Source organism: Dryobates pubescens, chromosome 4 (genome assembly GCF_014839835.1).
Source record: "Dryobates pubescens isolate bDryPub1 chromosome 4, bDryPub1.pri, whole genome shotgun sequence".
Taxonomy (NCBI): domain Eukaryota; kingdom Metazoa; phylum Chordata; class Aves; order Piciformes; family Picidae; genus Dryobates; species Dryobates pubescens.
The window spans coordinates 292031-307060 of record NC_071615.1 but is presented as its reverse complement, the minus strand read 5'-3'; the positions used below and the strand labels follow the sequence as shown (position 1 = coordinate 307060).

At 58.9% G+C, this 15030-nt stretch overlaps 1 protein-coding gene across 1 annotated transcript in view; it reads left to right on the top strand.

Annotated features, from left to right (window-relative positions):
* Positions 1-13075, top strand: part of NHERF2 (NHERF family PDZ scaffold protein 2) — a 37894-nt gene extending 24819 nt beyond the window's left edge. The window contains exons 3-7 of the mRNA XM_009896533.2: positions 5617-5793; positions 7436-7589; positions 9507-9550; positions 10208-10270; positions 12804-13075. Coding sequence (XP_009894835.2) covers positions 5617-5793; positions 7436-7589; positions 9507-9550; positions 10208-10270; positions 12804-12962 — 597 coding nt within the window. The 3' untranslated portion in view covers positions 12963-13075. The remainder of the gene's footprint in view (positions 1-5616; positions 5794-7435; positions 7590-9506; positions 9551-10207; positions 10271-12803) is intronic.
* The last annotated feature ends 1955 nt before the right edge of the window (positions 13076-15030 follow it).

Sequence of the window (15030 nt, the reverse complement as noted above, 5' to 3'; positions counted from 1 at the left end):
CTCTCCAGCAGTTCTCTGTCTCTCATGACCTGCGGAGCCCAGAACTGAATCCAGGACTTGCACTGTGGCCTCCCTATGGCAGAGCAGAGGAGCAGGAGAGCCTCCCTTGACCTGCTGCTCACACTTTGCTTAATCTAAATAATTTAAAAGGCTCAAATAGGTTGTCCCAGATGCATTCCCCTCCCCTCCCCACCCGTGCCCCCCTTCCCTAGCTTCACAGAGTGCTCTGCATCCTCTAAGGTCACCCACCCCCGACCCTCCTTGGCCAGCTGAATCATTTCCTGTTTTCTTCAGCCTGTGAAGCGCTCGGAGGGAGCTGGAAATGTTTGTGGAGAGAGCGAAGTGACCGTGCTGGGGCCATGGGAAAACATGGGCTGAGGGCAGGGGTGAGAGTGTGGGGTCGTGGCTGGGGGAGGGGCTGCTCCTGGCTTGTGAGGAGCAGGTATCTGAAGGGCTTTGGGGGCCCTACCCTTCGGCAGGGGCTTTCATTACCGGGGATGTTCCACTGACGGTCTGGATGCTTCAGTGGTGACCTAGGGGTTGCCCTGATGCTCTGGAGGTTGCCCTGGAGATTTGGCTGTTTTGCTGATGACTTCTCCCTTTGAAGACCCAATCTGGCATTGAGGTGTCCATGCCAAGAGCACCTCCACAGCCGGGTCCCTGTGGATCTCTCTTCCCCCAGCACTTGTCCTGGGGGCGTCTCCATGCCCTGCAGGCTCAGCAGCACCGATGGGTCCTGTGCTGCAGTGGAGGCATCACAGGCAGCCCTGCCTTGGCAGCCAGTGAGGGCTGCTCACCTTGCATTTGAGGCCTTGAGCAGCCTGCTCTAGCAGGAGGTGTCCCTGCCCGTGGCAGGGGACTTGGGACTGGGTGATCTCGAAGGTCCCTTCCAACCCAACCCACTGCATGGTTCTGTCCAGCAGTGGGATTTGTGCCTGTGCCTGCCCAGAGCAGGCTGTGTGTGGGGGCAGGTCTGGCTGCACCCTGCCAGCAGCTCCACCAGACCTGTGCTGGGATATTTGTTTCCATGCCCCCAAGGTCCCCGTGGGTCAGATGGGATGAGAGGGTAGTTTTCCCCCCCAGTGAAGCATCCTTGGTGGGTCTCTGCCTCCCCTCATCCTGTGCCCCAGACTCACCCCATCCCCAAGTCCTGAGCTGTGTCTGGGTCTCACCCCATGGCAGTGCAGCCTGTGCCAAGCGGTCGATGCGGGGGAGGTGTCTGGTGATGGGCACAGAGCGTGGCAGGACAGCAGTGCTGGGCACACAGGGGGTGTTCCCTGCTGGGACTGCTGGGGTTTGGCTCCTGCCATCCTCACCCCACTGCTGCCCTGTGGCTCTGCCCCCCGGCAGCAGCACCACCTGGGCTTGGGGACGTGACCAGAGGTGCCTGTGGGTCATGGCTGAGGCACAGAGCTCTGGCCCTGAGCAGCTGGGGCCAGGGAATGTGGTGCTGAGTGCTGGCTGCGTTTTGCTGCTGGCATTAATGCAGTGGGCATGGCAGGAGGGTGCTGTGGGGCTGCTCTCCCCATCCCAGCTGGCAGCTGGTGGCTCCATGGCTGTGCTGTGGGGGAAAGGTGGCAGAGCCATTCCTTGGCACAGTGGGTCCCTGGGAGCTACCTCTCTGCATGTCCCTTCCTGATGCTCCTCCAGAAAAAACCTTCTTTGAGGGATGAAGGAGACAGCTCCTGAGGTGACTTAGCCATGGTAGCCCTGGCAGCAGGAGCTGGCAGCTCACCAGCAGGGCTTGGCCACCAGTAATCAGCTTGTTTGTGAGCTGTGCTCCTCTGGGAATTAGGCTCTGACCCCAGGGGTTCCTTCTGTGGGTCGCCACTGTCCCCATGGGCATCCAGAGAGCCACCCTCTGTATGTGCCCCACCACGACCAGCAGTGGCCAAAACCCTCCTTGTGCCATTGCAAAGGGTTGTTCCCTAGGACCTTGGGGTGTGCAGGGAGCTGTGGGTGATCCAGCTCTGTGGTGGCAGTGGGAAGGAGCCTTTCACTGCTTTGGCTCTTGTCATACAGGGCCCATGTGCAGCTGGGGACCCTCTGTGCTGTCCTCAGGGTCCCCATCGTGGGTTGTGGCCAGGCCAGATCGCAGAGCTGGTTTGGTTGAAAGACCTTTGAGGTCATGCAGTCCAACCATCACAGAATGCAGAATGGACCAGGCTGGAAAACACCTTCGAGATCATCCAGTCCAACCTCTCACCCAGCACCTCCTGATCAGTCCAACCTCTCACCCAGCACCAAATGCCTCATCCAGCCTCTTCCTACACACCTCCAGGGATGGGGACTCCACCACCTCCCTGGGCAGCACATCCCCATGGCCAGTCTCTCTGGGAGACTCTCTCTGAGCTTTCTCCTCACCTCCTGCCTGAACTGCAAAATTGTTTTAGAATCATAGACTCATAGAGTTGTTAGGGATGGAGGGGACCTCAAGGCTCATCCAGTCCCAGCCCCCCTGCCATGGCCAGGGACACTTTGCACTACAGCAGGTTGCCCACAGCCACCTCCAGCCTGGCCTTAGAAACTCCCAGGGATGAGGCTTCCACCACCCCCCTGGGCAGCCTGTGCCAGGCTCTCGCCACCCTCATGGGGAACAACTTCTTCCTGACATCCAATCTCAATCTAACCATTTGTAGTCTTGCTCCATCCCCCCTAGTCTTATCACTCCCTGGCACCCTCAAAGTCCCTCACCTGCCCCCTTTCCCCCCCTTTTCCCCTCAAACCCACAGCACCTGGGCTCTGTTGGAGTCTCCTCCCACCCCAGCTGTGGCCACTTTGCCCTCCCCACCCACTCCCCTATTTAATCCCTCCCAGGAAGGGCAGCAGCCCTAAGCTGAGCCCATCTGGGCTGAGGATCCTCCTCTCACCCCTGGTGAGTACCCATGGAGTCCCCATGGTGTGCACTGGGTGCTGGTGGTGGTGACAAAAGGCCGGGGGGCCTGGTGGCCCCCCGGCTGTTAGGGCCAACATTGCTGACTCCTCCAACCCCATCCACGGGTGCTGCCTGGGGCTCCCTGCTGGGGCTGAGCTCCTCTGGGTGGTGTCTTGGCTGGTGAGGGTCTTGCCCTGGCTCTGGGCTGGGTGCAGGAGTGGTGGTGGTGGAGCAGGAGCTGTTCAGGCAGAGGATATGATGCTGATTGCACTGCAGTGACCTGGAGGCCCCTGGACTCTGCTCTCATCAATAAATCTCTGCTGTTGTGCCTCATGTTCAGACCATTTCTCCCCCCTCACTGCCTCCCTTCAGAAACAAGGAAGGAAAGGAGGGAGAAAGCAATAAAGCAGATCTGGAGAAAGCATTCACTTATCAATCAGCTCTGAGTGTGAATCACAAGGCCAATGTCATAAAGAACAGGCAGGGCAGGACTGCATCTCCTCCATGGGGGTTGTGTTTCATGGTGCTAAATGCAGAGGGAGAAAAAACTCCAGTCTGGCTTGGAAGTCTCCCTTGTGGGGATCCAAGTGGCTAAGCAGATCACCAACTACCCCATTCTGGAACAGAGGAAAACTGTGCAGCTCCCTGGCTCCTTCTGCCAGCTCTGCAGGCCAGCTGCCTGCAAGGCATTCTGTCCTGCTAGTAAAATTTGAGGCAAAGAAGGTGTTGAGCACCTCTGCCTTTGCCTCATCTTTAGTTACCGTGTTCCCCTCCGTGTCCACCAAGCAGTGGAGGCTGTCCCTGCCCTCCTCTTGCCCTCCATGCATTTGTAGCAGGATTGTTTGTTGTCCTTCACAGCAGTGCCAGGCTGAGCTCCAGATGGGCTTTTGCCTCTCTGATGTTTTTCCCTGCATGACCTAGCAACATCCTTGCACATTCCATGGGTCACCTCTCCTTCCTTCCAAAGATGATACCTCCTCTTTTTCCCCTTAATTCAGTCAGAAGCTCATTGCCCATCCAGGCTGCCTGCCCCAGTGGCTTCTCTTCAGCACGTTGGCACAGCCTGCTCTGAGCCCTCAGGACTCCTTTCTGGAAGCAGCTGCAGCCCTCCTGGACCCCTTGTGTTTTAAGGGCTGTTTCCCAAGGCACCTTCCGAGTTAGTTCTTAAGTAACCTGAAGGATTCTCATTCTCTGACTTCACCATGGCCCTCAGCAGCACATCTGCCTCTTGCAAACACCTCCAGGGATGGGAATTCAAGCACCTCCCTGGGCAGCCTGTGCCAGTCAAAGACTCATAGTCATAGAATGGTTTGGGTGGGAAGGGACCTTGAAAGCTGATCTGGTGCAGCCCCCTTGCAGCAGGCAGGGACAGCTGCAAGCAGATGAGCTGCTCAGACCTCCTGGACATCAGCCATGGGTACCCTCAGCTCCCACAGCCCTTCCTGGGCTGGGGGGAAGCAGCTTTGGAGCACCACTGAGGGTGTTCTGCAGCAGCAGCCCCAAGGTGCTGCGTGTGCGTGGGGCTGCTGGCACAGGCAGGACCAGCCCCTGTGTGGGAGCCCTGGAACTGCTGGAGGAGGGAGGACATCTCCAGGCATGCTGTGGGAAGGAGCAGAGGGTTGGTGTTGCATGGTGCCTCTTGGCCAGGGCAGGAATGTGGAGGAAATTGCTGCGTGGGTTTTTGCTGTGAAAGGAGAGAGGGGAGGAGGTTGCAGCATGAGGTCAGGTCCGTGGGCAGGAGGTGTTTGTGTTCATGAAAGATCAAGACTCAACCACAGGGAATGTTCTCCTTCAGCCACAGGTGACAATGAAAACCTCTGTCCCTGAGGTGGCTCCTGCCGTGGTGCTGTGCTGTGAGGAGATTCATGGCAGGGCTGGTGGCCAGAGGACCAGGCTGGGGCCAGACTCTGCTCAGCGGTGCCCAGGGGCAGGGCAAGGGGCACTGGGCACAAACTGGAACCCAGGAGGCTCCATCTGAGTAGGAGGAGAAACTTCTTTGTTGTGAAGCTGCTGGGGCCCTGGAGCAGGCTGCCCAGAGAGGCTGTGGAGTCTCCTTGTCTGGAGAGCTTCCAACCCCCTTGGCCATTGTGCTCCTGGGCAAGCTGCTGTTGGTGCTCTGCTTTAGTGGGAGGGTTGGAGTGGATGATCCCCAGAGGTCCCTTCCAACCCCCCCAGGCTGGGGCTCTGTGACAGCAGCATTAAAGGGAACATAATGGAACCTGCGGGCTGGAGGAGACCTGAGGTTTGCTGCTCCACCAGCCCCCCGCAGAGCACTGTGCAGCAAGCTCAGCCTTTCCATTCTACTAGCAGCCATCAGCCATGGGCTTCATCAGCCCAGCCCTTAGAGCCCCTGCTCTGGAGGTGCTCAGCCCCATGGTGGTGCTGGTGTGACCCAGACAAGGCACTGAGGCTGCTGTGGTGCCTTGGGCAGCGCCAGGGCTTGGCTGCTGCTGCGGGCAGGTCTTGGTGGCTGGGTGCTTTTATCTGGGCTGCTGCTTCTGGTGAAGGAAATGGACTTTTTTGTTTTGTTTTAGTTTTTCTGGACCGACTTTGGACAATTGGTTTTCTAAAATAGGCTCAATGAGAGGAAACTCATTTGTTAGGCTGTCCCCGCGCGGGGGTCGGGAGGACGAGGTGCAGATACGGAGCTTCCTCGGGAGCGCTGCTTGTGGCTCCGTCTGCTCTAGAGCAAGCCCCAGCCCATACCTCAATGCTTTTGTCTCCCCTCCTCCTTCACCCAGGATTTAAATGGGCAGAAGGATCTGTGCCCACGTCTCTGCCACCTGAAGAAAGGTCCCAATGGCTACGGCTTCAACCTGCACAGCGAGAAGTCGCGGCCGGGGCAGTTCATCCGCTCGGTGGACCCGGACTCGCCGGCGGCCAGAGCGGGGCTGCGGCCCCAGGACCGCCTGGTGGAGGTAATGCTGGGGAGGCTTGGAGCATCTCTGCCTGAAGAGGCTCTTGGGGTGTGCCTGGCACATGCCACAGAGGTTCAGTCCTGCCCAGCCTGGCGGGAGCGGCCAGGTCTCGACCGGCCTCGTGGGTTGGGTCAGGGCTGCTGGAAGTGGAGAGGTCTGTGGGAAGCCTGAGGCTGAGACAAAGCTCCATCCATGACATTTCCTGTCAGCTCCCCTCTTACTCCTCTGATGCCCATAAGGCTTGTGTGGGCACTTGGGCAGTGGCTTTGTGGCCCTCAGCAGCTCGTTCCAGCCAGGCACTTGTGGGTGCTGGTGTCTGGGTGATGTTGCTACCTTTTAAGATCCTGGAGTCCAACTCACCCCGGCACTGCCAGAGCACCACCACACCATGGCCCTCAGCACCACAGCTCCAGGGCTTTGAAACCTCTCCAGGGATGGGGACTGCACCACTGCCAGGGCCAGGCCTGGACAGCCCTTGTGGGGAAGAAATTGAGAGCTGGGGGGGGTTGTTTAGCCTGGAGAGAGAAGGCTCCAGGGAGACCTGGTGGTCCTTCAATACCCAAAGAGAGCTGGAGGCAGAGGTTTTAGCAGGGTGTGGTGGGGCTGCCCTCCCCTCCCAGCACCCCCAGCAAGCCCAGGTCAGCAGGACTGGGGGGCATCAAATATTTATCAAAGCCCCAAAGAGCAGAGGTGGAGGAGATCAGGTTCCTGAGCTCTCCAGCTCACCCTTCACTGCTTTGTGTGTGCCAGGAGCTCTGCCAAGCTCTGATAAATAAATAAGAGGAGCCTGGCTGTGACACTGCGCTGCCAGGAGCCGCTGCCACCGGCCTCCCGCTGCTCCCAGCATTAAACTTTCAGGTGCTGGGGAAGAGAGGCAGCAGCTCCCACAGGGCTGCAAAGCAGGGGACTGCCTGGGGCTGGCTTCTTCCAGGAGTGCAAACTCCTTTCCCCTCTGGAGCTGGCAGGAAGGGCCATGGCTTGATTGCCACGGGAGGGTTTGAGGTTCACCCTGAGGTGAGGACACCTCCATGCCCCTGCAGCACAGAGATGAGACTCAGCTCCTAGAACAGGAGGAAATGGCCTGGAGGTGCAGCAGGGCAGGTTTAGATTGGATGCAAGGAACAATTTCTTCACTTTGGGTGCACCCAAAGCATAGGTGGGGTTTGGAATCACTGAGGGCAGCCAGAGCATTTCAGCAGGGCATGGTCTGAGGCCTGTGATTCCTGAAGGATGTGTTTGGGGTGAGGGCAGAGCTGGAACTATGCAGTAGCATGAAGGACGCTCTGGCAGAGGTGGTGGGGGGGTGGTAGAGCCCATGGCTTGCTCACAAAGGGGAAGGAAGAAGCCTGTAAAGCCTTCCTGTCATGCAGTCATAGGGTCATGGTGGTTGGAAAGGGCCTCCCAGCTCATCCAGTCCAACCTTCAGCCCAGCACCACCATGGCCACAAACCAAGCCCCAGAGCGCCCTGGCCGCACGGCTCCGGAGCAGCTCCAGCCCAGGGGACTCCACCACCTCCCTGGGCAGCCAGGGGCTCAGAGAGGCTAACTGCATGCTTTGGGTGGAGAGGGGGCTGCTGCAGGGGTGTGAGCTGGGCCAGCTGTGCTGGGCACGCAGGGCTGGCTGCTGATGCCCTCTCTGCAGGTGAACGGGATGAACGTGGAAGGGCTGCGGCACTCCGAGGTCGTGTCCCACATCAAGGCCAGGGAGCACGAAGCCAGGCTGCTGGTGGTGGACCCCGAGACAGATGATTACTTCAAGAAGCTGGGGGTGACCCCCACAGAGGAGCACACCAAAGGTGAGGCTCTGGTGGCTTTCCCTGCACTGTGACTCAGCGGGCATGGGTGGGATTCGGGATGGCAGGGAGGGTCTCATTTCCTTCTCTCTCATCCCTCAGTGGCTTCCTGAGCACCACCCAGCTATTTGTAACCGTGAGAAGGTTTCTTACTGCAGCCCCACAGTAACTCCTGATCTTTACAGAGTGGAGAATTCACTGGGGAGCCTGCTGCCATAGTGTGGCTGAGGCAGAGGGTGGTGGGATGCGTGATGATGGGGTGAGCAGTGAGCCCACAGGGGGATGTCCAGATGGGACCAGTCTGTCTGCTTGGGGCTGAGAAGCTTCTTGAGCATCTGTTCCTTCAGCACCTCTGGGTTTGGCTGCAGCATCCATAGCCTGGGAGGCAGAGGGTCTGGCATTACAGAATGATTTGGGTTGGAAGAGACCTTCGAGGTCATGGAGTCCAAGCCTTACCCCAGCACTGCCAGGGCTCCACCAACCCATGGCCCTCAGCTCCAGGGCTTTGAAACCCCTCCAGGGATGGAGATTGCACCACTGCCCTGGGCAGCCTGGGCCAGGCCTGGTCAACCCTCATGGGAAAAAATTGTTCCTCATGTCCAACCTAAGCCTCCCCTGGGGCAACTTGAGGCCATTGCCTCCTGTCCTATCACTTGTCCTTGGGAGCAGAGACCAACCCCACCAGGCCCCAGCCTCCTCTCAGGGAGCTGCAGAGAGCAATGAGGTCTCCTCTCAGCCTCCTCTTCTCCACCCTCAACACCTCCAGTTCCCTCAGCTGCTCCTCCCCAGCCCTGATCTCCAGACCCTTCCCCAGCTTCATTGCCCTTCTCTGGACCCCCTCCAGCCCCTCAATGTCCTCCTTGGAGTGAGGTGCTCAAACCTGAGGCCAGGATTGAAGGTGTGGCCTCTGTTTTCATGCCATGGTGATCACAGGGGTGGTTCTTGCAGGAAATGTTTTCCTTGCAGCTGAAACCTGGCAGAGAAAGCTGCCTGTCCACTCCCCAACCTGTTGTGCAGCAGCTCCTGGCTGGGGAGCGAGTGGGACGCTGCCCAGCCCTCCTGCCCCCGGCTGAATGGGCAGCTCTGTGCTCCCAGTGCAGCTCTGTGCTCCCAGGACAGCTGTTCCTTATCTGATCTGCACCCTGGATGCTCAATGGGGAGGTTTGTGCAAAGAGCTGAGGTCAGACAATGCTGAGAAGAAGCTGCTGGGGCAGGAGCGGTGTCAGATGCTCCTCGGTTCAAGGAGGAGCTGGGGCCAGAGCTATCTGCTGGCACCAGGGATAAAGGAGCCCTTGTTCCCGGGGTGGGGACCTAGCCAGGGCATGGTGGCTGCAGCTCTGCAGCTGATGACCAATTCTGAACCTCATCAGAGATCCAGAGTTGGGTCTGCCTGGCCAGGGGTGGCACCTGTGGAGGTGGCGTGCCCTGGGCAGTTCTGTGGTGTGTTTGCAGGACAAGGGGGAATAATAACCACACTCTGTAGTCAGCCTGCTGGGACCTCAGGCTGACAAAGCCTTGGAGCTGACCCAAAGCACCTCTGTGTTGAGCCAAGGAGTGTTGTGGGTGTTGGTCTTCCAAGGAACAAGCCATGGAACAAGAGGAAATGGCCTCCAGTTGTGCCAAGGGCAGGCAATTTCTTCCCTGGAAAGGTTCTCAAGGCCTGGCCCAGGCTGCCCAGGGCAGTGGTGCAGTGCCCATCCCTGGAGGGGTTTCAGAGCCCTGGAGCTGTGGTGCTGAGGGCCATGGCTTGGTGCTGCCCTGGCAGTGCTGGACTCTCCACACCATGGGTGCAGAACAGACTTTGCAAAGTGGACTTTAAGCAGAGAGCCTCCAGGCAGTGCTGAGGGGCTCTGCCTTGGGCCCATGGCCACCAGTCCCTCCTGAGTGTACTGACCATCTGATGCCACCCTGTGCCCACAGGTGTGGTGCCTCAGCCCATGACCAATGGATCTGCACAGACTCAGGTGAGGCCTTGCCTGCTCCAGGGTGCTCTGATACCAGGGTGCTGCCTGGGCAATGCCCCAGCTGGGTGGGGAGCATGCTGGGGGGTTCAGGAGGGATGTGGGGGAGATGCCAAGCTCCTGGCATGCTGGGTTTCCTTGGCTCCCACCTTGGCATGATCCTGGCATGAGGGATGCTCATCATGGCCTCAGGCTCCTGTCCCCTTGGCTGCTGTGACCCAGCCTGGCCACTGCTGGTGGCCCTGAGCTGCTTCCTGCTGCAACTGCAATTCAGGGTTGGGAGGAGGCTGCTTCCAGCCCCAGTCCAGGACTGTCCCCAGTGATGGAGGGAGGAGGGCTGAGGAGCAAGGTGTGCCCAGCATGGGGGTGCAGGAGAGCAGTGGCACCCAGGCACCTCCTGTGGGCAGGGTCAGCTCCAGGCTCTGTTTCTGCCCCGGGACACAGCAGACACTGCACTCTGCTGCTCGAGGGGCTGCAATGAGCTCTGCCCCCAGGGTGGAGCAGTCCTCTGCCTCCTGCCTTCTTTTCCTCCTGGTTTGGTTTTTCCTCCTCTTTTTCTCCTTCCTCTCCCCCTCCCCTCCCTCCCCTCTCCCCTTTGCCCTTCCCTTCTTTCCACTCCTATCTCTGTACAAACTGAACTAACCTTTTCATTTCTGATAGCTGAATGGAGGATCCACATCTTCATCTCACAGTGACCTTCAAAGTCCTGGGAAGGAGTCAGAGGTAAACCCCCAGACACTCCCCCTCCCATTCACACACCCTAGCAGGTACCTCCCTGCCCCATGGTGCTGCCCAGTGCTGCCCTTCCAGGCCCTTCAGTTGTCTCACAGGTGCACTCTATCCATCCAGAGTTTTCTTTCATCCTTTGCATGATGGATACAGATCTGTCCTGGAACTGCTGGAGAGAGCCCAGGGGAGGCTCCAAAGCTGCTGAGGGACCTGGAGCAGCTCTGTGGGGAGCAGAGGCTGAGAGCCCTGGGGCTGAGAGCCTGTAGCAGAGCAGCCCCAGAGGGCAGCTGAGCAATGCTCAGCAAGAGATAAAGGCTGGGGGGCAAGAGGCTGGGGCCAGGCTCTGCTCAGGGGTGCACAGGGACAGGACAAGGGGCAAAAGGCACAAACTGGAACCCAGGAGGTTCCACCTGAGCAGGAGGAGAAAGTTGTTTGTTGTGAGGCTGCTGGAGGCCTGGAGCAGGCTGCCCAGAGAGGCTGTGGAGTCTCCTGGTCTGGAGAGCTTCCAACCCCCCCTGGGCACTGTGCCCCTGGGCAAGCAGCTGTGGGTGCCCTGCTTTGGCAGAGGGTTGGACTGGGTGGTCTCCAGAGGTCCCTTCCAACCCCACTGTGCTGCGTTCTGTGAACTGGAGCCATGAGCTGTCAGCAGCTGCTGGTTCCAGTGCAGAGGTGACCACACTGCTGGGTCAATAACCCCTGCAGGTGGCTGGTCAGGGGCTCAGGCCCCTGGGGATGACAAAGCTGCTCTCCAGAGATGTTCTGAGCTGCCAGGGCTCAGCATGGCCTCTGCCAGCAGCAGGTCTCATACGAATGGGAGTGAATCCATGCTCAGCCCTGGCTCCAGGCTGTGCTTGTCCCATCGGTCAGCCTGACCTCAGGGAGGAGGTGGCACTGCCCCAAGCTGAGCAGAGGAGAGGGCACAGGACAATGGCAGCAAGGTAACTGGTGCTCTGTTGGGCAGTGACTCTGCTCCAGTGGTTTGAAGGAAGGTGTCAGGGGAAAGGAGTCTACAAGAGCTTTGGATCTTCAGTGTAATGACAGTGAGGAGCTGCAAGCCACAGGGCAAGAGGTGAAACTTGGAGCCCAGAGGGCAGGAGGAGCAGAGCTGTGAGTTTCCAGGGGCCACAAAACTGATTAGAGGCTGGAACACCTCTGCTGTGGGAACAGGCTGAGGGAGCTGGGGCTGTTCAGCCTGGAGAAGAGAAGGCTCCAGGAGACCTTAGAGCAGCCTGCCAGTGCCTGAGGGGGCTACAGAAGAGGTGGGGAGGGACTTTTGACAGGGGCTGGGAGTGACAGGATGAGGGCCAATGGTTTGAAACTAGAGCAGGGGAGATTTAGATTTGACATCAGGAAGGTCTGAGGGTGTTAGGACACTGGAACAGTCTGCCCAGGGAGATGGTGGAGGCCTCATCCTTGAAGGTATTCTAGGTCAGGCTTGAGGGGGCTGTAAGCAGCCTGCTCTAGCAGCAGATGTCCCTGCTGGCTGCAGGGGGTTGGACTGGATGAGCTTTCAAGGTCCCTTCCCACCCAAACCAGTCTGTGTTTTGATGATCTTTAAGGTCTTTTCCACCTGATTGTATGACTCTAGGACAGCTGGAGCAGGAGTGCCCATGCAGCTCCTCTGAGCACCCAGAGCCCCTGCAACACCCAGGTGTGGCCAGGGACCTGCAGCCCAGCATCTCCACTCCTCCATGGCCGTTCAATGCTACCTGTCCTGCTCCAGTGGCTGCTGCTGCCCAAGGGCAGTGGTTCCTCTCCTGGAGTCACCTCTTGGCTGTTTCAGAGAGCTCTCTCCTACCCCTGCCCCAGAAACCAGAGTCCCTGTGGGTGGCAGGGGTTTGGCTGGGGCTCTTCCCCCAGCTCCTTCAAGCCACCACCCTGTAGAGTTTGCATTCCTTAGGCAGAGCAATGCTGGAGCCATCGTGGGAGACCTGCCCATGGCTGTCAGCAGGGCTTGTGAAATCAGGGTTTGGAGTTTCATCTGTGTGCTGGAGCAGCCATGTGAGCAGGCAGGCTTGAATTGTTCCCTTAGAACTCAAGGTCCTCCTGGTATGTGCTTGCCCTCTGTGGGCATGACCATGCAGCTCCAAGCTGCACAGTCATGGCCACTGAGAAGGTGCCAGGCTCTGCTCAGTGGTGTCCTGTGGCAGGACAAGGGGCAGTGAGCACACACTGGAACCCAGGCACCTTAAAGCTCATCCAGTTCCAACCCCCTGCCACGGGCAGGGACTCCTCCCACCAGCCCAGGCTGCTCAAGCCACATCCAGCCTGGCCTGGAACACCTCCAGGAAGGGGACAGCCACAGCCTCCCTGGGCAGCCTGTGCCAGAGTCTCCCCAGCCTCCCTGGAAAGATCTTCTTGCTCCTCTCCAGCCTCCATCTCCCCTCTTACTGTCACTACCAACCTAACCCTCCCCTGGCACAACCTGAAGCCATTCCCCTGTGGCTGGGGGGAGCTGCTGCAGCACACCACGGTGCTGGTGGGGCTGCTGCCAGGGGCTCAGCTCTTTCCTGCCTTCTCCACACAGGATGGAGAGCTGGAGAAGAAGGATCCCTTCGAGGAGAGCGGGCTGAGCCTGAGCCCCACGGCCGCCGAGGCCAAGGAGAAGGTGAGGGCCAAGCGGGTGAAGAAGAGAGCTCCCCAGATGGACTGGAACAAGAAGAAAGAGATCTTCAGCAACTTCTGAGCCTCCTGGGGGCTGCCAGCCACTGCCCTGCCCCGGCCCGGACCCTCCTGAGGGGCCTGCGCCCTGGCTCAGTGAGATGCTTTGTGCTCTGCCCTCCGCCGGTAGCTTCTCCCAGGAGAAGCCCTTCCTGGGTCTCTTTTGGGTTTATTTCCTTGTTGTTGCTATTTTTTATGATTGTTGTTGTTGTCACTGTTGCTCACCAGCGATTCTCATCAGACAGATGTGACCAAAGCTCCTCTCCTTGCTTGCTCTTCGCCCCGGCCCTGGCTGCCCCCCGCTCCCCTGAGGAAGGACTGGGGGTTCCTTGCCTGCATCATTTAGGCTTCTGTTACCTTTTTGTAATTATTGTTATTATAATTATTATTTGGGATGTTTGTTGTAGGGGTGTCCCAGGCTGAGCCCCATGGGATGCTCTGTGCCCCCAGTGTGGTGGGCACCCGTGGGGTAGGGTGGACCCGGGCCTGGCATCCTGCCTCCAGCAGCTTGGCTGCAGCAGGAGCTCCTCGCAGGATGGGACAGGGCCAGCGGCTGTGGCTCACTCCTGTTGGCTTTGCTGTTGAGACCAGCAAAGGAGGATTGCTGCCTCTGGGGCTCTGTTCCTGGGGTCACATCTGCTGCCACTCAGTGCTGGAACTTTGCTCCCCACCAGTGACTTCTGCCCCAGCAGGAAAAGTCTCCTTTTGATCCCTGCCAGCTCTGCAGAGGGGAGAGGGCAGGATTCAAAAGCAAACGCACACCCAGCAGCCCAGATGCCACAGCTCTCACCCTCTGCAGCTATTGATGCGGTGGAGGAAGGTGGGGAGTGGGGCAAACCCTGCCCCCTGGTGCTGCCAGCCTGGCTCCAGCAGCCTCCTGAGAAGAAGAGAGCTATGAGATGCCACCAAACCTCCTTGGACAGAGATGGAAGCCTGCACAGTCCGATGTGTCTCCAGGGAGGAGCACAGGGATCCAGCTCTGGCTGTGGGTTCGGGCAGGAGGGCTCAGCCATGGTTGTGTCTGGGTGCTGGGTCCTGGGGCAGGGTCTGGGTCCCATCTAATTTGTTCCTTCTGGGTTGGGATTTGATGCCTCCAGCCTGTGAGCCTCTCCATGGGCAGGGAGGGTGACTGAGAGGTCTCCATGGGGTTGGCAGGGGTGGGCAGTTGCTTTGGCTTTCTATGGAACACCAGCTCCTGGTGTCAGAGCCTCAAAGCTGTGTCCCCAGAGGTGAAGCTCAGTTTGGCTCCTTACTGCTTGCCTTTGGCTGGCAGTGAGCACAGGTGGCTAAGCTGAGCTCCAGCCCTCTGGGAACCTGCAGAGGTCTGGTACCAGGGCAAGGTCCTGGCTGTGATGGGGCTGATCCCTCCCTCCCATGCTCCAGCAGCTCCCCAAGCCCATCTGGGGGGGATTCAAGCTCAGATGCCAGGGCAGCAGTGTGAAGGGACAGGGCACAGCAGGGCAGTCAAGCACAACGATCCCTGGGACACCACAGATTCCATGGGGGGCTGGAAGGGAGCTCTGGAGATCACCCAGTCCAAGCCCTGCTCCAGCAGGGCACCCACAGCAGCTTGCCCAGGGGCACAATGCCCAGGGGGGGTTGGAAGCTCTCCAGACCAGGAGACTCCACAGCCTCTCTGGGCAGCCTGCTCCAGGCCTCCAGCACTCTTCAAGTGAGGAACTTCTTGTGGGTGTTTCACACCACAGAGCTGTGGCTTCACAGTCAGTGGTGGACAGGAAGATTGCCCAGAGATGGGGTTGAGGCCCCATCCCTGGGGACACCCAGAGTCAAGCTTGCTGTGGCCCTGAGCAATGTGCTGCAGGTGGAGGTGTCCCTGCTGACTGCAGGTGGCTTGGACAAGAAGCCCTTGGAGAGTCCCTTCCAACCCAATGGATGCTGTGGCTTTGCCCTGTGTCCCTCCAGCCCTCTGCTGTTACAAGCTGGTGGCTTTGGGTGGCACTTAGTGCTGTGGGCATGGGAACAGCTCTGAGTGATTCTCTGAAGCATTGAGCTAAAAGGTGCCTTAAATAACCATTTCCTGCTCTCCACAGCAGCAGGTTGCAGTCAGCTTGGGGCAGAGGCACTGCACCAGT